This window comes from Fukomys damarensis, unplaced genomic scaffold (assembly GCF_012274545.1).
Source record: "Fukomys damarensis isolate Sample0158 unplaced genomic scaffold, DMR_v1.0_HiC HiC_scaffold_31, whole genome shotgun sequence".
NCBI classification, from domain to species: domain Eukaryota; kingdom Metazoa; phylum Chordata; class Mammalia; order Rodentia; family Bathyergidae; genus Fukomys; species Fukomys damarensis.
The window spans coordinates 4,722,782-4,743,170 of NW_022900943.1; the positions used below are offsets into that span (position 1 = coordinate 4,722,782).

Below are 20,389 nucleotides of genomic sequence, written 5' to 3' on the forward strand. Positions count from 1 at the left end.
CAAAGTCACCGTGGTAGAGTGTAAGGTGCAGAGGTGGGAGTGCGTAGTGTGGATGCAAGGTGGGAATGATTCTAGAAGGCTTTATGTGGCACACTAAGAAGGAAAATGTACCAGCCTACAACTAGAAAAAAGGAGATTCTGTTGGTTTCTGTCTAAGCTCACTCTACCCTAGTCGTGCCAAAGTGCCCTCTCACACATCTATTGGAAAGACAGCCACTTTCCTGTCGTGGGTTGGAGACTGGGGTCCGGGACCTCTGCCAGGACTGCATCCGGGAACAGAACTACTCCAACCTTTCCCTAAGCTGAAGTCCGGGAGGATCAGTTCTTCCGCTGTACTCTGTGGGCAGCCAGCCTGCCACTCCGCTCCTTTCCGAAGATTTCACCTTACTGAGAAGAGCACCGCACACCAGCCAGAGCCAACGCCACAGTGTCCTTGTGCGCCTTCGTACTGGTGCTGGGACTTCCCGCTATTTCTACGCTCCGTGAAGGGGTGACGAAGGGCTGCACCATACTGAGTCTCTCAGCTGACTCCCACCTTTTCCTCGAATTTGAGAAAGGAGAGGGAGCAATAGAGTCCTAAGCTACAGGCTGGGGTGCAGTGCAGCGGTAGAGCTCCTGCTCAGCGACGAAGCCCTGGGCTCAACCCCAGAACCCACTCTGCCCGCTCCCCCAGTAAAGGTAGTGAGATCAGACCGTATGAAATGGAAGAGACCAAGGGGTCAGACAACAAGCTGTCACTGTTACCTAGGAAGGAGGAGAGTCCACAGAATAACTGGGAAATACACGAGAGAGGGGAAATCAAAACGGAGGACTGTGCCTGCGGAAAGCTCTGGGGATGAAGCGGAGGAGGGCCAGTGCCGGTGGACTCACACAGAAGCGTGGAGTGGAACCTGAGACACCCGCTCGAGGTATCGCGACCTCCTTCGATTGTTTCTTCCTTTTGTTTTATCTGGGGAGGGTCACCTTACCTTGCTGACGTGCTCTGGAGCTTGGTCAGGAGTGCTGCTGAATTCACCACCAATCTGGAGGTCGCTGACACAGCAAATGGCATCCCTCAGCTCTGTGAGCTTTTGGCTTCCCAATACCAGCACTGTCTGGTATGGTTTATGCTCTTTATGCTAAAAGTCAAACAGTAAATAAGGAAGTGTCCACTTCCAGACAAAGCTGTTAAACCACAAACTCCATTGAGAGCAGATCGGAATGAAGTTACTGATTTTATTAATAAATTGCCCTCACGATCGGCTGTTTTGTTTTCTTTTCCCAACATACAATCAAATTGACCTCAAGTCCAGCTGACATACAACCAGAGACAGACTTCACACCAGCAGTGGCAAGGCCACAGCATGCATGGCGCAGAGAGCTGTTTGCATCACCAGGAGCTCTAAAAGGCTCGTCAAACCCACTGGCATTATTCATAAGTACTGGGACTACAGCTCAGTAGTACAACATTTGTCTAGCACAGCTTGCATGAGGCCCTGAGTTGGATCCACAGCCCCACAAAGTTCATCTTATGTCAGAAAGCCTGAAGATTTCACTACTTACCTTATGAAATATAATGGGGTACAAGATATTCACAGATAGGATAAGCTCCCCCTCTTCAACCATGTCCGCTGGATTTTCAGGCTTCTTCCCCATTGCATGTGACTCCTGAAGAAAGAAAATGACACCTTGAAATCAGACACTAATTTAGGTAAGAGGCTCTGTGGTATAATGGCTACTGGTAATCAGACAGCTCTAGATTTGATGTCCACATCGACTTTAGGACTATTAAAACTTCTCTAAGCTTTAGCTTTATCTTCTGCTAAAAAGAGCAACAACAAAGTACTGGTCTTGTAACTTTTGGGAGAATGGGTACATGTATCACCTGAGAGGGACAGGTGCACGGCTCAGGGGTGGAGCATTTGCCTGGCAGGGACAGGCCTTGGATTTGACCCCCAGCACTTCAGATTTGGGGCTCTGAACAGTACAAATTGGCTCCTTTAAAAAACCTTGCACCATCGTTTATCCTGATAGGGTCCTTGGAGCCTGGCAGATTCTGCCAAGTGCTGAGACTACAGAGGTGCTCAGCAGGTAAACGCAGACTAACTGCAGTTACCTCGCCTACGTAGGAAGGCGGCACTTTCAGAGCTTCACCTCGGCTCACGTACAGCTCTTCAGTTGGTGCACTGCACGCTGGCTGAGCAAGGAAGCTGGGTATCAACAAGTACGTGTTCTGTGTACGCAGTGACCCTTTGCACTGAGAGAAAGTTTAGACTTTCACGTGTGGTTCAATAAACTTAGGACTTTGGGGGCGACAGGTGCACTCAATCACTGAGCGTAGTTTTTTACCTTTTATCCTTAAGATTTAAATTATAATTTCAAAAAGTTTTAAAACAGAACATTAGAGTATGTTAAAAAGTATTAATAACTTGAAATGGCAGAGTTATGTCACTATCGCTCAATTATTCCTGTTTCATCATCAATAGCAAAGCACTTCGTGCAGATTTCCCATGAGATATCTTTTTCCAGTGCTGGGGGTCAAATCCAAGGCCTGTCCCTGCCAGGCAAATGCTCCACCCCTGAGCCGTGCACCTGTCCCTCTCAGGTTATACATGTACCCATTTCTCAACAGTTACAAAACCAGTACCTGGGGTTTTTTTTTTGTTTGTTTGTTTTTACAGTTGAAGCTAAAGCTCAGAGAGATAACAGCCTGGAACCTTCACAGACAGTGCTAGCCCTCAGCAAGAAAAGCACATTTGGAATGTTTCGACCAAAACCTGTAAAACACAGCAGACAGAAAAGGATGGCCCATTCATAGGAAAATAAGAATTCGACAGGAACTTACACTGAAGAAACCCAAACACTGAAACTAGTAGTAAAAGAGGTTAATTATTTATTCCTACAGGTAAAAGCAAGATTCACAAATAACTCTCTCAGCTCTTTCAAATGTGTTCAATGAGTTCAAAGAAACCATAAATAACTACAGGAAATCAGATTCCTCAACAAACTTACCACAATATTTCTTATCAGAAGTCAGAGACAAGAAATGAGCGAGATAACAGCATAAAGCCACGAAAGAGAACACTGTGGACCAAAAAGTCTGGCAAAGGCGTGGTGGCGCAGGCCTATAATCGCAGCATTCAGGAGGCGGAGGCAGGAGGATCACTCCAAGTTCAGTGCTAGCTTGGAGTACAAAGTGAGTTTAAGGCCAGCCTAGATGAGTTCTGGCAAAACTATTTTTCAGGAATGAAGGAGAAACTCAGAAATGTTCAGATAAACAAAAGCTGAAGAAGCTGGGCATGTGGCGCACACCTGTGATCCCAGCACTCGGGAGGCTGAGGCAGGGGGATCACTGCAAGTTCAAGGGCAGCCTGTGCTACATCGTGAGTGCAGGACCAGCCTAGCCTGAACTACATAGCAAGACCCCATCTCAAAAGAAAAAAAGAAAAAAAGGCTGAAAGAGTTCATTACCAGCAAATGTGCCTTATAAGAAATGCTTAAGAGTTCTTCTCAATAACTTGAAGCCATAAGAAGAAATAAAGAATACCAATAAAGGTACTTACCTAACATATGTAAATGTCAGCGTTTTTAGGGGTTTATAACTCTATTCTGTTACTAAAAACAAATGGATAAAACTTTACAATAAATGTGTGCTAAGGAACGCACCATAAATAAAGACGTAATCTGTAATAACAATATACAGAGGGAGCCGGACACGGTGACACGTCTCTCATCCCAGCTTTCAGGAGACGGAAGCATACAAGCGGGAGGCCGGCCTGGGCTACAGAGTGAGGCTCTGTCTCACAAAGCAGTACAAAGTGAGAAGGACAATACGGGAGTAGAGAGTTTGCATACTACTGTAATAAACCTGGGCCAGGCGCGGCATCTGCCAGCACTAGGCAGGAAGATCAGGAGTGCGAGGTTAGCCTGGGCCACACAGCAAGCTCGTGGTTAGCCTGCTCTACAAGACGAGACCCTGTCTCAAAAACTGAGGGGGAAAACAAAGGAAAGGAGGGAGAGGAGCAGGGAGGACAGGAATGACGAGGAGGGGAGGGGACAGAGGAGACAAGGAAGAAGCGGAGAAGGAAAAGCAGCAGCAGCCGCAGCAGCACTCGGGGCTAAGCTAACCGCTATGGCTAGGACACGATCCACACGTCCCCAACGGTGCATCTGCTGGAAACTTGGTCCCCTGGGTGGCAAAGCCCTGAGGAGCTGTGCAGCCCTTACAAGGTGGGGCTGAGGAGGTCCGTAAGGCAACTGAGGGTGTGATTTGGAAGGGATCGGAGGACTCCTTGTGGGACCCTGTTGGCCTTCATGAGAGGACGGGTAGGAATCCCTGAGCTTGCCCCACTCAGCCTCGCTCTTGCGCCCTGTCTGGAGGAGTGAACATTACCTCCAGCACACGCTCCGCACCCGTGTTCCACCATGATGTGACCCGCTCTAGAGCTCAGCCATGCCCTTGACCCTCCATTTCTGCAAGCTAAACATAATTCACTGCTTTGTAACATTTGTCTGTCTCAAGTATACTACTATAGCATGAAAGCCAAGCAAGTAAAAGATCTGAACACCAAAAACTATAAAACACTGCGGAAAGAAAGTAAAGACCTAAATAAAGAGACAGACATCTCCTTCTCCCGTTCCTGAAAACTCCATATCATTAAGATGTCAATACTCCCAAATGCAATGCAATCCCTAACAAAACCTGAATGCTTTTGTTTTTTTGCAGAGAAAGAAAAACATCCTAAAATTCATATGGAATTTCAAAGGACTCTGAATAGCCAAGACAATCTTGAAAAAGTTAAAAGTCTCACATTTCCTGATTTAAAAATTTACTACAATACCACAGCAATAAAAACAGTGCAGTTCTAGTATAAGAATGGACAGACTAGAAAAAAAAAATGTATTTGGCCAAATGACTTCCCACAAGGGTGCCAAGGCCATTCAATAAGGTAAGAACACTTCTTTCAGCAAATGGGTATCTATGTGCAAAAGAATAAAGGTGAACTGAATTCCTCCCAAACTGATCCACGGGGCACAGAGGGGAAGAAATCAAAGGCCAAACAACTGAGTTATACAAAATGATAAAAGAAGCAGCTGGGCATGGTGGTGCATGCCAGTAATCCCAGCACTTGGGAGGCTGAGGCAGGAGGATCTCCCTGAGTTTGAGCCCAGCCTGAAGAATATAGCAAGATTCTGTTTCAAAAGACAAAAAAGCAAAAACAAAAAAGAGGAGACATAAAAACAAATCAGTAAGGTACTCAGCAAGCTCAAAGATGATGTAACTAAACCGAAAATGGCCTTAATAAAATGATCAGCAAGCTTACACAAAATACTCATAAAAAAATGAGCTAAACAATATGGTTAAAAGATGATTGATCAGTTTAGCAAGGAATTAGCCCATGAAAAGGTACCAAACAGAAATCCAGGAGATTAAAAACTGTATGGAAATTATGAACAGCATAAGTGACCAATGTGAGGACAGTGTCAAAAACAAGACAGGGCTGATGCAGATGACTATAAACTCAAAGAGAGACCTTAAAAACAACAAGAGAATATGGAAAATGGGTTCTGTGCTGCTAGACGACACAAAGAAGATGAATCTAAGATGGATTACAATTAGTGAAAAATCAGAAGACAATTCAAATGGCATAAAAAGCTTTTTACAGTACTTAGCAGAAAACTTTCCGACTACAAAGAATTTAATGTAGAGAGAAGCAAAGCATATACAACTGCAAATAGCCACAATGAGAAAAGTACTGCTCCAAACACATTACAGTCAAAATCTCAGATGTCCAACGCAAGGACAAAATCTTCAAAGCTCATACAGAGAAGCTCTACTCTATCACTTATAAAGGTAAACTCATTAGAATTCCTGCTGTAATATCTCAAACCTCACCTGCAGGGGCAGGCGATCGGAAATGTTTCAAGCTTTAAAGAAAACAACTTCCTATCCAGATCAGTAAATTACCTTTCAAACTTGATGCAGCAATTAGTGCTATGATGAAAAGCACCTTAAGAAATGCATGACTATCAAATCAGCCCTCCAAAAACTTCTCGAGGATTTCCTAAAGAGACAATGAAGTCAACAACGCCAAGAAGTCTAAAGGAAGGAATACACCAGGCAGGGTGAGCAGTTGAACAGAAGGGTGAGGGGAGAGTGATGGTGGGAATGCATTAGTGCCTCAACTGAATACCTCAGCGATAATTCTCAACGCAAATACTCTCAACTCTCCAGTCAAACGGCACAGACTGGATTGGGCTGGGGATTGAGTTCTGTGGTTCCGACGCCTGAGTTTGATCCCCACTACCAAAAAACAAAAGGCACAGATCAGCAGACCAGATAAAAAATAAAACCCTAAGTATACTGTATATAACTAACATATTTTAATCCAAAAGGCTAGAAATTAAAGGATGGAAAACAGAATCCATGACAATGGGAGCCTGAAAATAAGCAGGAGTAGCTATCTCATTTTCAGACAAAGCAAACTTTCAAAACTGATCAGAGCAAGCAAAGAAGGTCACCACATATTAGTAAAGGGAACAAATTCAAAAAGACGAGATAAGGATTATAAATGCATATGCAGTGAACACCACTATACCAAACTTCATAAAACAAACACTACTGGACATAAAAGATCATATAAACATCAACAGAATTACATAGGGACCTCACTACCCCACTCTCACACAGGCAGATCAACTAGACCCCCCAAAAAAATCAACTACAAAATATCAGAATTGAACATCTTTTAACAAATGGAATTTATACTTATAGTGTTCAACCCCAAAACAGAATACATATTCTTCTCAGCAGCACATAAAACTTTCTCCAAAACAGACCACATATTTATCCATAAATCATGCTTAAGGAAACATGAGAGAAATGAAATTTTTCCATGGGTATATGATCAGATCACACTGCAATGAAACTAGAAATAAACAGCAAATGAAATCTCAGAACGTATGCAAACACATGGAGATTAAATAGTAACACTACTAAATAACCAGTGAATTACAACGGAAATCAAAAAAGAAATTGGACAGTTCCTAGAATCATATGGTAATACCAGGAGCTGGGGATTTAGCTCAGTGGCACCGCATCTGCCTTGCAAATGCAAGGTCCTGAGTTAGATCCCTGGTACCAAAAAAAAAAAGGTAATCCCAGAAAAACATACTAGAAACTATGGGAAACAATAAAAGTAATCCTAAGAGGGAAATTGCTAGCTATGGATGCCCACATCAGAAAAACAGAGCGAGTCCAAATAAATAACCTCATGATGCACTTCAAAGTTCTAGAAAAACAAGAACAATCCAAATCCAAAACTAGTACAAGAAAAGAAATTACAAAGATCACATCAAAAATTAATGAAATTGAGACTTAAAAAAAAAAAGACCAAGAATCAATGAATTGAAGATCTGGTTTTTTGAAAGAATTAACAAAATAGACAAATCCTTAGTTAATCTTACAAAAAAGTAAAGACCCAAGTCCATGCAATTAGAAATGAAAAAGGTAAAATCACAAGACACTGCCGAAATCCAGAAGAAATGAATTGATTGCTAGATACATATGAATTACCAAAACTGAATCAAGAATACAGAATAACGTTGAATAATCCAATCACAGGCAGTAAAAAAGAAACTAGCAACTATGAAAAGCACATGACCAAAAGATTCACCACAAAATGGAACAAGAACTTCAGGGAAAATCTAATGCCCATATAGCACTCCTCAAACTCTATAATGAAACTGAAAGGAAGTAAGTACTGCCATACTAATTCCTGGAAGCTAGCATTACCTTGATTCCAAAACCAAACAAGACTCAACTAAAAAAGAAAACTACAGGTTAATCTTTTATATAAACACAGATGCAAAGATCCTCAATAAGATGCTGGCAAAGAGAATGTAACACATCATCAAAAAGATCATACATCATCATCAAGTAGGCTACGTCCCAGGCATACAAGGATGGTTCAGTATATGTAAATCAATAAATGTAATACAAGACATAAACCAAGCAAGGACAAAAATCACATAATCATCTGATTAGAAGCAAAAAAAAAAAAGCCTTTGACACAATCCAACATCCATTCATGATTAAACTCTAAACTCTAAAGAAAACAAGTACAGAAGGATTTTATCTCGATCTGATAGAAGCAATTTATGACAAACTTATCGCCAACAGTCTATGAAATGGGGAAAAACTGAAAGCTTTTCCTCTAAAATGAGGAACAAGACAAAGATATCCACTTTCACTACTGTCCAAGAGACTATTTGAAATTGTAGCCACAGCAATCAGGCAAGAGAAAGAAATAAATGGGAGATATTAAGGAAAGGAAGAAGTCCTTCTTTGCAGACAACATGATCCTTTACATAAAAGACCAAAATATTCCACTGAAAGAGGCCTAGAATTAATAAACAAATTCAGGAAGGTAGCAGGATACAAAATCAACACACAGATATCAATAGTGTTCTTGAACACCAACAATGAATCCACCAGAGAAAGGAATTAGAAAAACAGTATCATTCACAATATCATTAAGAAAAATTAAACATTTAGGAATTAACCTAACAAAACAAGTCAAAGACCTGCATACAAAAACTATAGTATTCTGATGCCAGGCGCAGTGGCTAACTCCTGTAACTGTAATCCCAGCACACTGGCAGGCTGAGGCAGGAGGATCGCTGTGAATTCAAGAACAGCCTGGGCTACATAGTGAGTTCCAGATCAGTCTCAACTACATAGTGAGACCCTGTCTGAAAAAACAAAACAAAAAAAAACAAAAACTATAGTATTCTGAAAAAGAAAATCAAAGAGGACATCAGAAATTGGAATGATATCCCCTGTTCCTGGGTAGATAAAACCAATACTGTCAAAATAGCTATACTTCCAAAACTGATATTATCAATTGAATGCAATCCCAATCAAAATCCAACAACATTTTTTACAGAACTAAAGAAAATAATTAAAATTTATATGGCACCAAAAGAGACTCAGAACAGCAAAAGCAATCCTGGGCAATAAGAGCAAAGCAGGAGGCATCAGAATCCTGGATTTCAAGTTATATCACAAAGCTACAGTAATCAAAGCAGTACAGTAATGACACAAAAACATCCATACAGATCAATGGACCGAAAGACAGCATGCAGAAACAACCCCAGGTGCATTCAAGCCACCTGATCTTTGTCAAAGAAATAGAAAACATGCTGGAGGAAAGAGAGACTACTGACATTAACAACGGTGCTGGGAAAACTGGCTATCTACATACAGACAATGAAATCTAGATCGGTATCTCTCAGCACATACTAAAACAAAATCAAAATACATCAGAGATCTAAATAGTAAAAGAGAAACAGTTAATGTGCTGGATCAGAAAATAGGTAAAACTCTTGATGTGACACAGCCATAGGCAAGGACTTTCTGAACAGAATCTCAACTACACAAGAAATAACATGGAAAATCAACAAATGGGACTATATCAAATTAAACAGCTACTGCCCAGCAAAGAAAACAATCAACAGAGTGAAGAGACAATCTATAGAATGGGAAAAAATATTTGCCAGCTATGCTTCACAGAGGACTAATAATCTAAAATATATGAAGAACTCAAAAAATACAACCGCCCCAAAATACAACCCCCCAAAATAAAAGACCCAATTAAAAAATGGGCAACTGAAATGAACTGACACTTCTTAGAAGTAAAAATGGCTAATAAATTCACGAAAAAAATATTCAACCTCTTTGGCCATTAGAGATACACAAATTAAAACAACACTGAGATTTCATCTTATTCCAGAAAGGATAGGCATCACAAAGAAATCTAATAATAAATGCTGGTCAGATGGCAAGGGAAAAAGGAACCCCTCTATATTGTTGGTGAAAAAAAATAAACTAGTACAATCATTGCAGAAATTAATACAGATATTCTTTAAAAAAAAAAACTAGAAATTCCATTTGATCCATCTAGTCCCCTTCTAAGTATCTTCCCAAAAGAGTTAAAAATATCATATTACAAAGATACATGCAAACCTGTACTTATAGCAGCACAACTCATAATAGTTAAATCTTGGAAGTGGCTTACATGACATCAACAGATGAAAGGATGAATAAAATGTGGTATTTATACACAAAGGAATACCACTCTGCTATAAAAGATAAATGTGAGTCATCTGTAGAAAATAGATGCTCTGGGCCAGGGATTTAGCTCAGTGGTTCCGCCGCCTGCCTTGCAAGCACAAGAACCCAAGTTCAATCCCCGGTACCAAAAAAAAAAAGATGCACCTTGAGATTATAATGCTAAGTGAGATAATAAATACAGCATAGTTTCTCTTATATGAGAGACCCAAAGTATAAATAAAGAGCAAAATAAAAGACAAATAGGAAATAGTAGGTTTTTTGCAAATGAGAAGGGAACCAAGAGATGGGCGTAGGAGAGGTAAAGGAGACATTAAAAAACTAAGATGTGTTGTGTACATGTGCCAGCTCCTGATAATCACTGTAACCATTATGTATTACAAACATGTACTAATAAAAAAAGTATAGGCAAATTCATAGAAACAGAAAGCAGAATAGAGATCACCAGAGGCCATGGGAATTAGAGTTACCTTGAGATGAAGAAAAAATCTGGCAATTGTGGTGATGTTGTTGTGAAGGTACTTAACTAAACACTTAAAATGGTTAATATAATTTTATTTTGTGTAAATTTAACCACAAAAAAAAAAATAAATGGGAGGGTGAGATAATCATTATCAAGTGCTCACCACAGAGTTTGACACATGGTACAATGACTCCATGATGCCTAGGATCTCCTAATGACTCAGTATTCGTATTAAATTCTCTTAGGGCTTTACATAAGAGATGACAAATTAGAATTAAGAATGTGGCTAAATGGTGAGTACAGTGATGTATCTACGTGAACCCAGATCCTTCAGAGGGCAGAGGTAGGAGAATCCCAAGTTCAAGGCAAGAATGGGCAAGTGAGCAAGACCCTATCTCAAAATGGAGGGGGGCCCTCCGCTGGTGTAGCTCAGTGGCACGCGCACACACACGCACACGGAGTTAAAATACAATCAAGAGCAGAACAAAGAGAGCAGGAACAGGGTGGCCAGAAAGCATAAATACAGCCTAATACTGAGAGGGTAAGACCAAAGTAAAACCAAAACTGGAGCAGAGATAGTCAAATACATGGTGCCTTGAGTTCTGTGGGTCCTTTTCTCTAACCAGTTCCCAGTCTCAGTAGTGTTTCTCTTTTCAACTAAGCACATCTAATATAAAGCTATCACACAAGTGTCACTAACACTCAGCCAGTAACAGTTTACTGCTTCATGGGAAACGGGTGAGACATGAAAACTTACCATCTCATAAGCAAATGTTTCTTGTCTGCAGGCACGATCTATTGTTATGGTTTCTTCTCGATGTTCCAAGAACCTTTTTCTAGCCCTGTTGAAGATACATGAATAATCAAAGGTCTACATTATTTCCTGGGGCTTCAAATATTTAATATCTTTTATATTTAACTTTTAATTTCAGACCAATTTTAGAATTAAAGTCACAAAACTAATACAAAGATATACATATATATATATTATATAATCTATTAACCAATTTTCCTTAAATTAACGTCATGTAAGAAAACAGATTAACAGGAAATTAACATGAATACGATTTTACACAATTTTAAAATTTAATGCCTTTTTAAAATCTCGAGCTTATTTTTCCTTTATACTCTACAGTCTGTCACAGTTCCTCAGGCTCTCTGTCTTTCAAGTTCTTAAAAAGCTTTCATCAGTTTGTAGAATTTCTAATTTGGGTTTCATTCTGGTTTCTTCATGACTGGAGTAAACTTGGCATTTTTAGCAAGAATACCACAAGAACAGTTTCCTTCTCATTACAGCATTCTGAGAGGTTCATGAATGTTATTATGTTACCTCAGTTAAGTTCCTGTCTACCAGGTTCTTCCACTAAAAAAAATGTTTTTCTATCTAAATGTGAAAAGTACTTTAGGGGAGATAACACTGAGACAAAGAAAGTCTTATTTCTCCTCAAACTTTTCACCCCAGAATTGTGTCTTCAACATTACTGTGGTATATGCCTAATGGTGATTCTCTATCTCCTTCCTCCTCCATTTATTCACTGGAATTCTATTATGAGAAAAGACTGTCTCTACCCACTTATTTTATCATTTATATTAGTAAAGTATACGTACTTTACTCTATGAGTTAAATAAAATCTAAAACCAACATGATTAAGCCAGGGGTGGTGGCGCACGCCTGTAATCCCAACACTCGGGAGGCTGAGGCAGGAGGATCGCTGTGAGTTCAAAACCAGCCTGGGCTACATATTGAGTTCCAGGTCAGTCTCAACTACATAGTGAGACCCTGTCGCAAAAACAAACAAAAAATAAATAAAACCATCATGATTTTGTTGCTCAAATTGTTCCAGCTTTGGTCACAGGGAGCTCTTTCGGGTTGAATTCTGTTCATTCAGTAGGGCCTCATCTTTTCTTCTGAGCATTTTCTTACTTTTGGAACCACAAAATGTCCAAGGTTCATCCTCCATTTTTCCTGTTTTGAACTTGGAGTCATCTAGTTCCTTTACTGGAGAGAGGTGTTTAGAGAGCAGTATCTGGGTGCTAGGTGTTCTCATTATTGTGGTCACTGCTTCTACACCTCTAAGCCAAGAAAGGCAGGAAATATACATATTGATGCTAGCCCATGTATGTGCAAATATCTGTATTTTTGTTATATATTTAAAATGAGTTTATACTGATACTTCTCATTTCAAACTAAAACCACAGGATTCAACTGAAGCCTTTAACCTTTCCCTTGTTTATAACTTCTTTTTCCTCAAATGAGAAACCCACCTCTCATACGACTGGCAACTTTAAATTGTTCAATTCTAGAAAATACCTAAAAGCTGTTGCACAACTGCTAACCTCTGCTTCTGCAAGGAATGCTAACTTATGAAAAATTCTTTTAGTCTTCAGCCTTACAACATCATTACCAAAACACGCTTCGATAGCCCTCAGTTAGCTCCTCTCTCCATCCTCTTCAGAGTACTGTTATTCATCTGTTAGTCCCCACCATGACCACTGCTGAGGTAGCTGCCAGTCCCTGTGCCGGGGATCAAATCCAGGGCCTCAGCATGCCAGGCACACACTCTCTTCTGAGTTACATCCCCACTCACTAGTTTTTGTATGGCATTTTTAGTTCCCCTACACACATACTGGTTGGTTTTGTCTGATTCGTATTAGGGAATGAGGAAGATGTGCCCAACATTACTCTGGTTCTAAAGAGTCTGAAGCATCTCGCTCTTCATCCCTACCAACCTGTTCCAGTTCCCTCCCTTCTTCCTACCCATTCCCATTCACACCCTGCAATCAACCAATCACTATAGTTCTGCTTTATCCTTCACTTCTTTTGTTCAAATAATACAGGTATCTGTGTAGCTTACCCCCTTCTGTTACCAACCCGAGTTCAATGAGGAGGAAAACACAGAATGGTAACTGAAAAAGAGAAACCTTGATGTAAAGTGTTACTCTTTTTAACAGAGGACTAGAGTAATAAGGACTAGCAAAGAAGTAAAAAGAAGCTGGGCACAATGGCACACAGCTGTAATCCCGGCACTCTGGAAGGCTGTGGCAAGATGAAAAGTTCAAGCCCACCTAGGAAAATTAGAAAACCCTAATTAAAATTATATAGGTAGGTACACAGATAGATGAGGGCTGACACACGCCACTATTCCCCACACTGGGGAGGCTGAGGAAGGACTGCCACAAGTTCAAGGTCAGCCTGGGCTTTAGTGGTGATTTCAAGGCCAGTCTGAACTAAAGAGTGAGACCTGCCTTAAACGAACAAACAAAAACAGTGGCTGGAGATCTAGCTCAGGGATAAAACAGATACGACACATGCTAAAGTACATCCTATCCCTAGGGCTGAGAATGCTCAAGGAAGTCTATCCATTCTGTGCCCAGGCCTACGCTTCAATCCACCCACAAGGGTGCCCGGGAAAGCTGTTCAGAGGGTGGGTGGTGGGGAAAGCAGCTGGATGCACTCATTCTGCCGAGCCAGCATGTCAGACCCGGAAGCACAACCTCCGCCACGGGCCGCGAGGCCTCTCCACCAACCGTCACTGGCACAGCTTCACAGTGTACCAGCCGGCGAAGGAAAAATATCTAAGGTCAAGGTCCATGTTTACAAAATGGCAAGTCTGCAGATGGAAGTAAATGAGTTATAGCTAACCTAACTTCTTTTTCACATGAAAGCTAGCATGTGCCCTGGGACTTTCTTGCTTTACTATGTCAGGGAAGTCACCCTCTGTGTTCACCTTTCCTCGTACTTTGTTATAGCTACAGGATATTCTACTGTGAGGATTTCCCAGTACATTCACCACTCTTCTATGCATGTGAATTTTCAAATGGTTTCCAGACGCAAACAAAACTGCAAGGAATGACGTCTTACATATATATCTTTTCTTACCGCTGAAACACATACTGCTACCAGTGGGAGTGCAGAGTGAAAAGGTAATTGCATATGCAGCTTGGTGTTACCTATTACCAAACTTCTCCGGGAACAGCACTTACAGTCTCATTAGTGATCTTTGAAAGCACCTGTTTCCCACAGCCTTTTCGGCTCAAAAAAAAACTTGGAAGGGAAGATTAGTTGGGAGGATTGGTTATTCTTTTTGTTCTGGTTCTTTGTTGTCATTGTTTTTTAATGTCCTACGTACCCTTTGTTTTTTGTGGTACTGGGGATTGAATCCAAGGCCTTCACACTGAGCTACATTCCCAAAAATGTTTAGATTTTTAAAATTATTTTGAGACAAGGTCATACTAAGATGCTAAATTGCCCACGCTAGGCTTGAACTTGTAAATCTCCTGCCTCAGCCTCCCAGAGTGCTGAGATTCCAGGCATAAGCCACTATGCCCAAAAGCCACTTTCTTATTTTTTTTGTTGTTGGTACCAGGGCTCAAACTCAGGACCTTGTGCTTGCCAGGCAGGTGTGGTGCCACTGAGCTAAATCGCCAGCCTCTTATTTTACGTTTTACTATCTAGTTTGCCAGGGTTCTTCTCAGTATTATTAAAAACCCTCCCTCTGCCTACAAACTATCCTCCCATCTTTTTAGCTGTAATATTATACTTTGTAATAATATACAACCTTTGCACCTTAAATGGTTTGCTGAAAATTTCCCAGCCATCAACTGGTTAAAGGAAATTCACCCTCTAGTAGTCCCTCAGAAAACGGTGGCAGGTGCAGGAAATATTCTGAAAGTTCTGCATGTTTAAAGTTGTTCTTTTCCTATAGCTTTGATTCTTGAAGGATATGTCAACTGGACATAAAATCCTGGTTCACACTTTCACTGAGCTTTCTAAAAGATGATGCTACATTGTAGCTCTGCTTTGTATGTCAGCTTTGCAACAGTACTTTATGTAAATTTTCCTTTAGGTCATCTACTCTTTCTGCCTGGAAGCCTTGATGACTTTACCTTGATTTCTGAAATAAGACAGCTTCATTAAGCCAGATCTCACAGCAGAAAAGTCTGTTTATTTTTGCAGATATACAGGGAGCCTTTCAAGTTTTAGATTTAGTTTTCTCTACTTCTAGAAAAAAAAAATTTCTTTTTTGGACAGGGTCTCCCTATGCTGTTCAAGCTGATCTAGAACTTGTGGAGATCCTCTTGCCTCAGCTTCACAAATGCTGGAATTACAGGCCTGCACCACAACAACTAGCTTTGGAAGCTTTTGACTGTATTTTAAAAACTTGTTTTCCATTCATTTCTCTCATTTTACTTTTTTATGTCACTTTCAATTCTTTCAGTTGTCTTCATGCCTTCTTTCATTGCCTATTAAATTTCCATTTGAATCTCTTATAATTTATTCACATAGAACTGTCTTTTCATAATTTCTTCCTGCATTTCATCTATTTTATTTTCATTTCTCCTTTTACTCGTTGTTTCCACTTTGTTTTAAAAATTTCTAATTCAAGGTGTTTTTATACCCTCAAATGTTTGTTTGCCTATAGTCAATTCTGTCTGGAGTATAAACATAATTTTCTTCTGTTTCCTGGTTATTTTCTGGGGCTAGGGAAATGTCTTTCAAGCTGACCTGTATAAACAGATGCTTCCTAGTTTTCTGCAATCATTTCTCCTTTGATTTTATTTTCACTTATTTTCATGATACTTGGATGTGGTGGTAGTAAGTTACAAGACTGTCAACTTATGGTACTCTGTCATTCTAGCAAAGTCCAGAAACACTGTGGAGTATAGTTTTTTTAAAAAATGGTGGAATTTTGATCATAAGAGTTGTGAACCCTCTAATTTTGTAGTTCTCTTTTACTTGGCTACAGAAATGAGTAGAATGAGCAAAATAATCTAATTAAAATTGCTGTGGATTAAAAGGGAGCTAAAGCTTTTGGAAAACAGGTATAAGGTTTTAGTTACATGTACAGTAGTTAACAATTTACTATGATTCCCAGGATCAAAAAACTTCAAAAGTGCATAATCGGTTACCTAATTTGCCATGAAGTAAGGAGAGTGGCATGCATCGAAGAATTAGCACCCAACAACTACCTTTCTTTTCCCTTCCATGCATGAGTTAAGTAGCTCCTTCAGACAGAGGCAGAGAAAGAAAAAGCATGGAGATATAAAGGTAGGCTTTTGCCACAAGTCTAATGTTTCACAGAATTATTAATATTGAATCACATTTTAAATCTAATTGCTTCACAGTACTTCAAAATAATACCAGTTGAGGAATACATCAGTGACTTGTTTTACATTGGAAAATATACATCAAATTTGGTCCACATATCCTAAATTTGGAAAGATAAGAAGACAACCAAAGAGATTTGACTAACCAAAGAGTAGAAAGCAGTCAGGAGGAAGAATGTATTAAGTAGTCTTATGTTGCTAATTAATAAAACTCTTCTAAGTCAATTAATATGTTAACTATAGTTTTAAAAAAAACTTCCTTTATCATCAGCCTTTTCGTCAGTCTCTCTCTAAAAACCAGTTTCTTAAGTCTTAGAAAAGGTTCACGTATTCCACTCATTCTACAAACTATTGGCTCCCTATTACGTGCCACAATTCTAGTTACCAGTTAACTGTAACAGATACAGCTTATGGAACATTTTTCTTAGTGCTGGAGACTGAACCCAGGGAACTGAGCAGGTTAAGAATGGGCTCTACCACTGAGCTACATCCCTATCCCCACTTCTTGCTGTTGTTTAGATAGTCTCAATGTGTGGTCCATACCGTCCTCAAATTCCTGATCCTCTACCCTCCACATCCCATGTACTAAGATTACATTGTGAGCTACCATGCCCAGCTATAGAACTTTCAAGCACAGCTAAGAAGATATAAAATCTTTAAAGTATATTATAAATGTGATAAGTATTTCAACAGAGAAGCATGGGGTTGCTCCATGAACGTAGAAGGAACCTAAGTAGAATCCTTCGTCCTTTAGCTAAGACGTGAAGGATAGGAAAGCAGGAAGGCAGGAGAATAAGAGTATCCCAGACAAACTGGAGTGAGAAAACACATTCCACAAACTGAAACAAAGTGCGGTATGGCTGGACCATTTCAGAGACAAAGCTAAAATGATTAACAAAATCCATCCACAGAGGCCTTTGTGAGACATATAAGGACTCAGGACTTAAGCCTAAGAGATATTACAAGATTTTAAGCAAGAAAGTAACAAAATCAGATTTACATCTTAAGCAAATCTAACTAGTCAACAACAGTTACAAAGCACCAATTGACAGTCTGGGGATGTAGCTCAGTGGCACCCCATCTGACTGGCAAATGCAAGGTCCTGTGTTCAATTCCTGGTACAGGTGGGAAGGCACCAACTGAGGCAAGGCAGTACAGTGGGCTTAAGAGCAAGGAGTATGGACTTTCAGTGAGCCTACCAAGACTTTAGACATGTCAGAGGTGAAGGCAATATCAATGAGCCTTTTACCTAAGGTAATCTGGAAAGCAATCTTAAGGTTTCAGATGGTAGAGAGTGCATGCACATCCTGAGACACTTTGAAGAGAAATGGTTGAAAGTAAATCTGGAAAAGCATACTTGAGATATATGTGGGAGGCTTCAAAAACCTCCCTAAAAAGTTTGAAATTTTTCCAAATAGGAGATGTAGAGTCAGTGGCAATTTCTAAACAAAATATACTGTGGTGACTGTCTTACATATAAATTAGAAGGGGAAGATTGGGCTTAGAAAGACAGGAGCTTTTCATAGCACTCTAGGTGTTGCTAATGTTAATGTTTACAGTGGAAATCAGGAACAAATTCAGTACAAAAGAAAACCAAGGTCACATGGAGATGACTGCCTGAATATTTGAAGGGGACAGCAGAAAGGACAGGCTCAAGGATGACACAACACAGCCGAGATGGTATAAAATCAGTAGACTGTAAACTGGAAGTTATCCATTTCATTATTATAATTTCTCTATAATGTTATCATATAGCAACCCTTCTTAAATTATGGTTGGCAGACTAGTATCAATCTGTGAGCTATTTGTTATCCAATTTGCACAGAAAATTAAAGCATCTGGAAACTTTGTAAATTGACAATATGCCTGCTGAATTTCATAACAATAAAATACATGGACTTATACATTTTTTTTTTTTTTGTACCAGGGATTGTGGACTTATACTTTTTAAAATTCCACTTTTTCTAGTAATTCACTTTTATATTATTGTACAGAAGTATAGAACTGTCAATGATTAAAAATTGAAAAACAGGAACAACAACAAAAAAACAGGAACAAAAGCAACTGGTCCTTTCTCACAGAAAAAGAAACACCATCAGAATGTTCAGCTTGCACCCCAAATCTAAGAAGATTAACTACTTTTGTAAATATTCCAAAGTAAATACAAGCCAGGTATGGTGACACAGGCCTATAATACCAGTACTGTGGGAGACTGAGAGGGAGGATTGCAAGTTCAAGTCCAGCCTGGACAATTTAGTGACTTAGCAAGATCCTGTCTCAAAATAAACCAAAAGGGCTAGAAATGTAGTTTATACAAAGACCTTGGATTCAATCCTTAGTAACCCCTCCCCCCAAAAATGCAAGCACAAATTTGAATATGGACTGGATACCAGAGGTTGAAAATATTTAATTTTCTTATGTTTAATAATACCATTCTTAAAAAAATAATAATAATACCATTCTTATGCAAAAAAGTACTCTTAGGAACTATATGTGGGAGTTCTTAGGAGTAAATTATTATAATGTTTACAATTTATTGAATAATATAGCAAGAAAAAAGATCTAGCTGCCTCTAATACTCATCCAGGTAATGCAAATAAGGCCAAATATTAACAATCATTAAAGTTAAGGGGTGGGCATATGGATACTACTGTACTTTCAACTTTTCAAACTATAATGTTCAAAAGCAAGTTTAAACAAATATCACAGGGGCTGGCAGTGTAGCTCAGTGGTGGTGCGGTACTTAGCGTATACAAGGCCCTGGTTTCGATCCCAGCACCAAAAATTAAATTTATTAAATAAGTAACATACAACTAGCAGGGCTTCATGGTGCAGGCCTGTAATCCCAGGGAGGCTAAGGCAAGAGGATCACTACAAGTTGGAGGTCAGCCTGGGCGGGCTGTAGTGAGTTCAAGGCCAGCCTGAACTGCATCGTGAGACCCTGTCCCCAAACAACAACAAAAATAAATAACATTATGACCAAAGCAAAGTCACCCATACCTCAAAGTCACTAGATCAGTATCCTCTGGAATGACTTCAAGATCTTCACCCTCCTCAAGGCACTTCAGTTTATCCAGGCTAAAACAGAAAGAGGGAAAACAGTATTTTAAGGTCAGCCACACGTCTTGTGCACAGAGCCACGAAACACAACACTGAGTCACTAAGAGGTCAGACAAAACCCAGCAGGCGGCTTAGAGAACGCCAAAATGCAAGGCAATGATTCTGTACCGATAATTTTTATGGCCAATTGAAAGCGGCTAGTGCAGTTACACGGTGAAAGATCGAAGTTATTTTTATGCTTTCATCCCAAATGGGACATTTTTGGAGGAATTTCAGTAATAGCATACTCAGAGGGCCCCTAAAGAGACCACAGTGAATCAAGATTTTAATGCTTCTGGGATTAAATGCCCTGCAGCTTCGTCATTGCTCAGGTTCTCCATTAGCAAAGCTCCTGTCAAGGGCAGATTCTCGCCGCTGTTACCCTGCTGCTTTCCTTTATTAACAAGCATCTTAGAAATTCGCGAATGGAAAAATCAGTCTCTTATGCAGCTGTCTGGCCCCCTTAACTCGCGGGAATTGTGTGTTCGATCCAAGGACTTCTCCGGCGCGGCGAGCCGTGGGAAAGTGCGGCCCGCACCTGAGTCTGAGCCGCGGCCCCCGCCCAGGTGAGAGGGCCTGCGCTCACCTGCACACCGTGCTCAGCTCGG

The 20,389-nt window shown here is 40.1% G+C and overlaps 1 protein-coding gene across 1 annotated transcript in view; it reads right to left on the reverse strand.

Moving 5' to 3' along the window:
• Snapc3 (small nuclear RNA activating complex polypeptide 3) overlaps nucleotides 1-20,389 on the reverse strand; it is a 102,915-nt gene that overhangs the window by 14,106 nt on the left and 68,420 nt on the right. The window contains exons 6-9 of the mRNA XM_019208472.2: nucleotides 19,683-19,760; nucleotides 11,332-11,416; nucleotides 1,543-1,647; nucleotides 969-1,118 (exon numbers count right to left, since the gene is read on the reverse strand). Of these exons, the coding sequence (XP_019064017.1) occupies nucleotides 969-1,118; nucleotides 1,543-1,647; nucleotides 11,332-11,416; nucleotides 19,683-19,760 (418 nt within the window). The remainder of the gene's footprint in view (nucleotides 1-968; nucleotides 1,119-1,542; nucleotides 1,648-11,331; nucleotides 11,417-19,682; nucleotides 19,761-20,389) is intronic.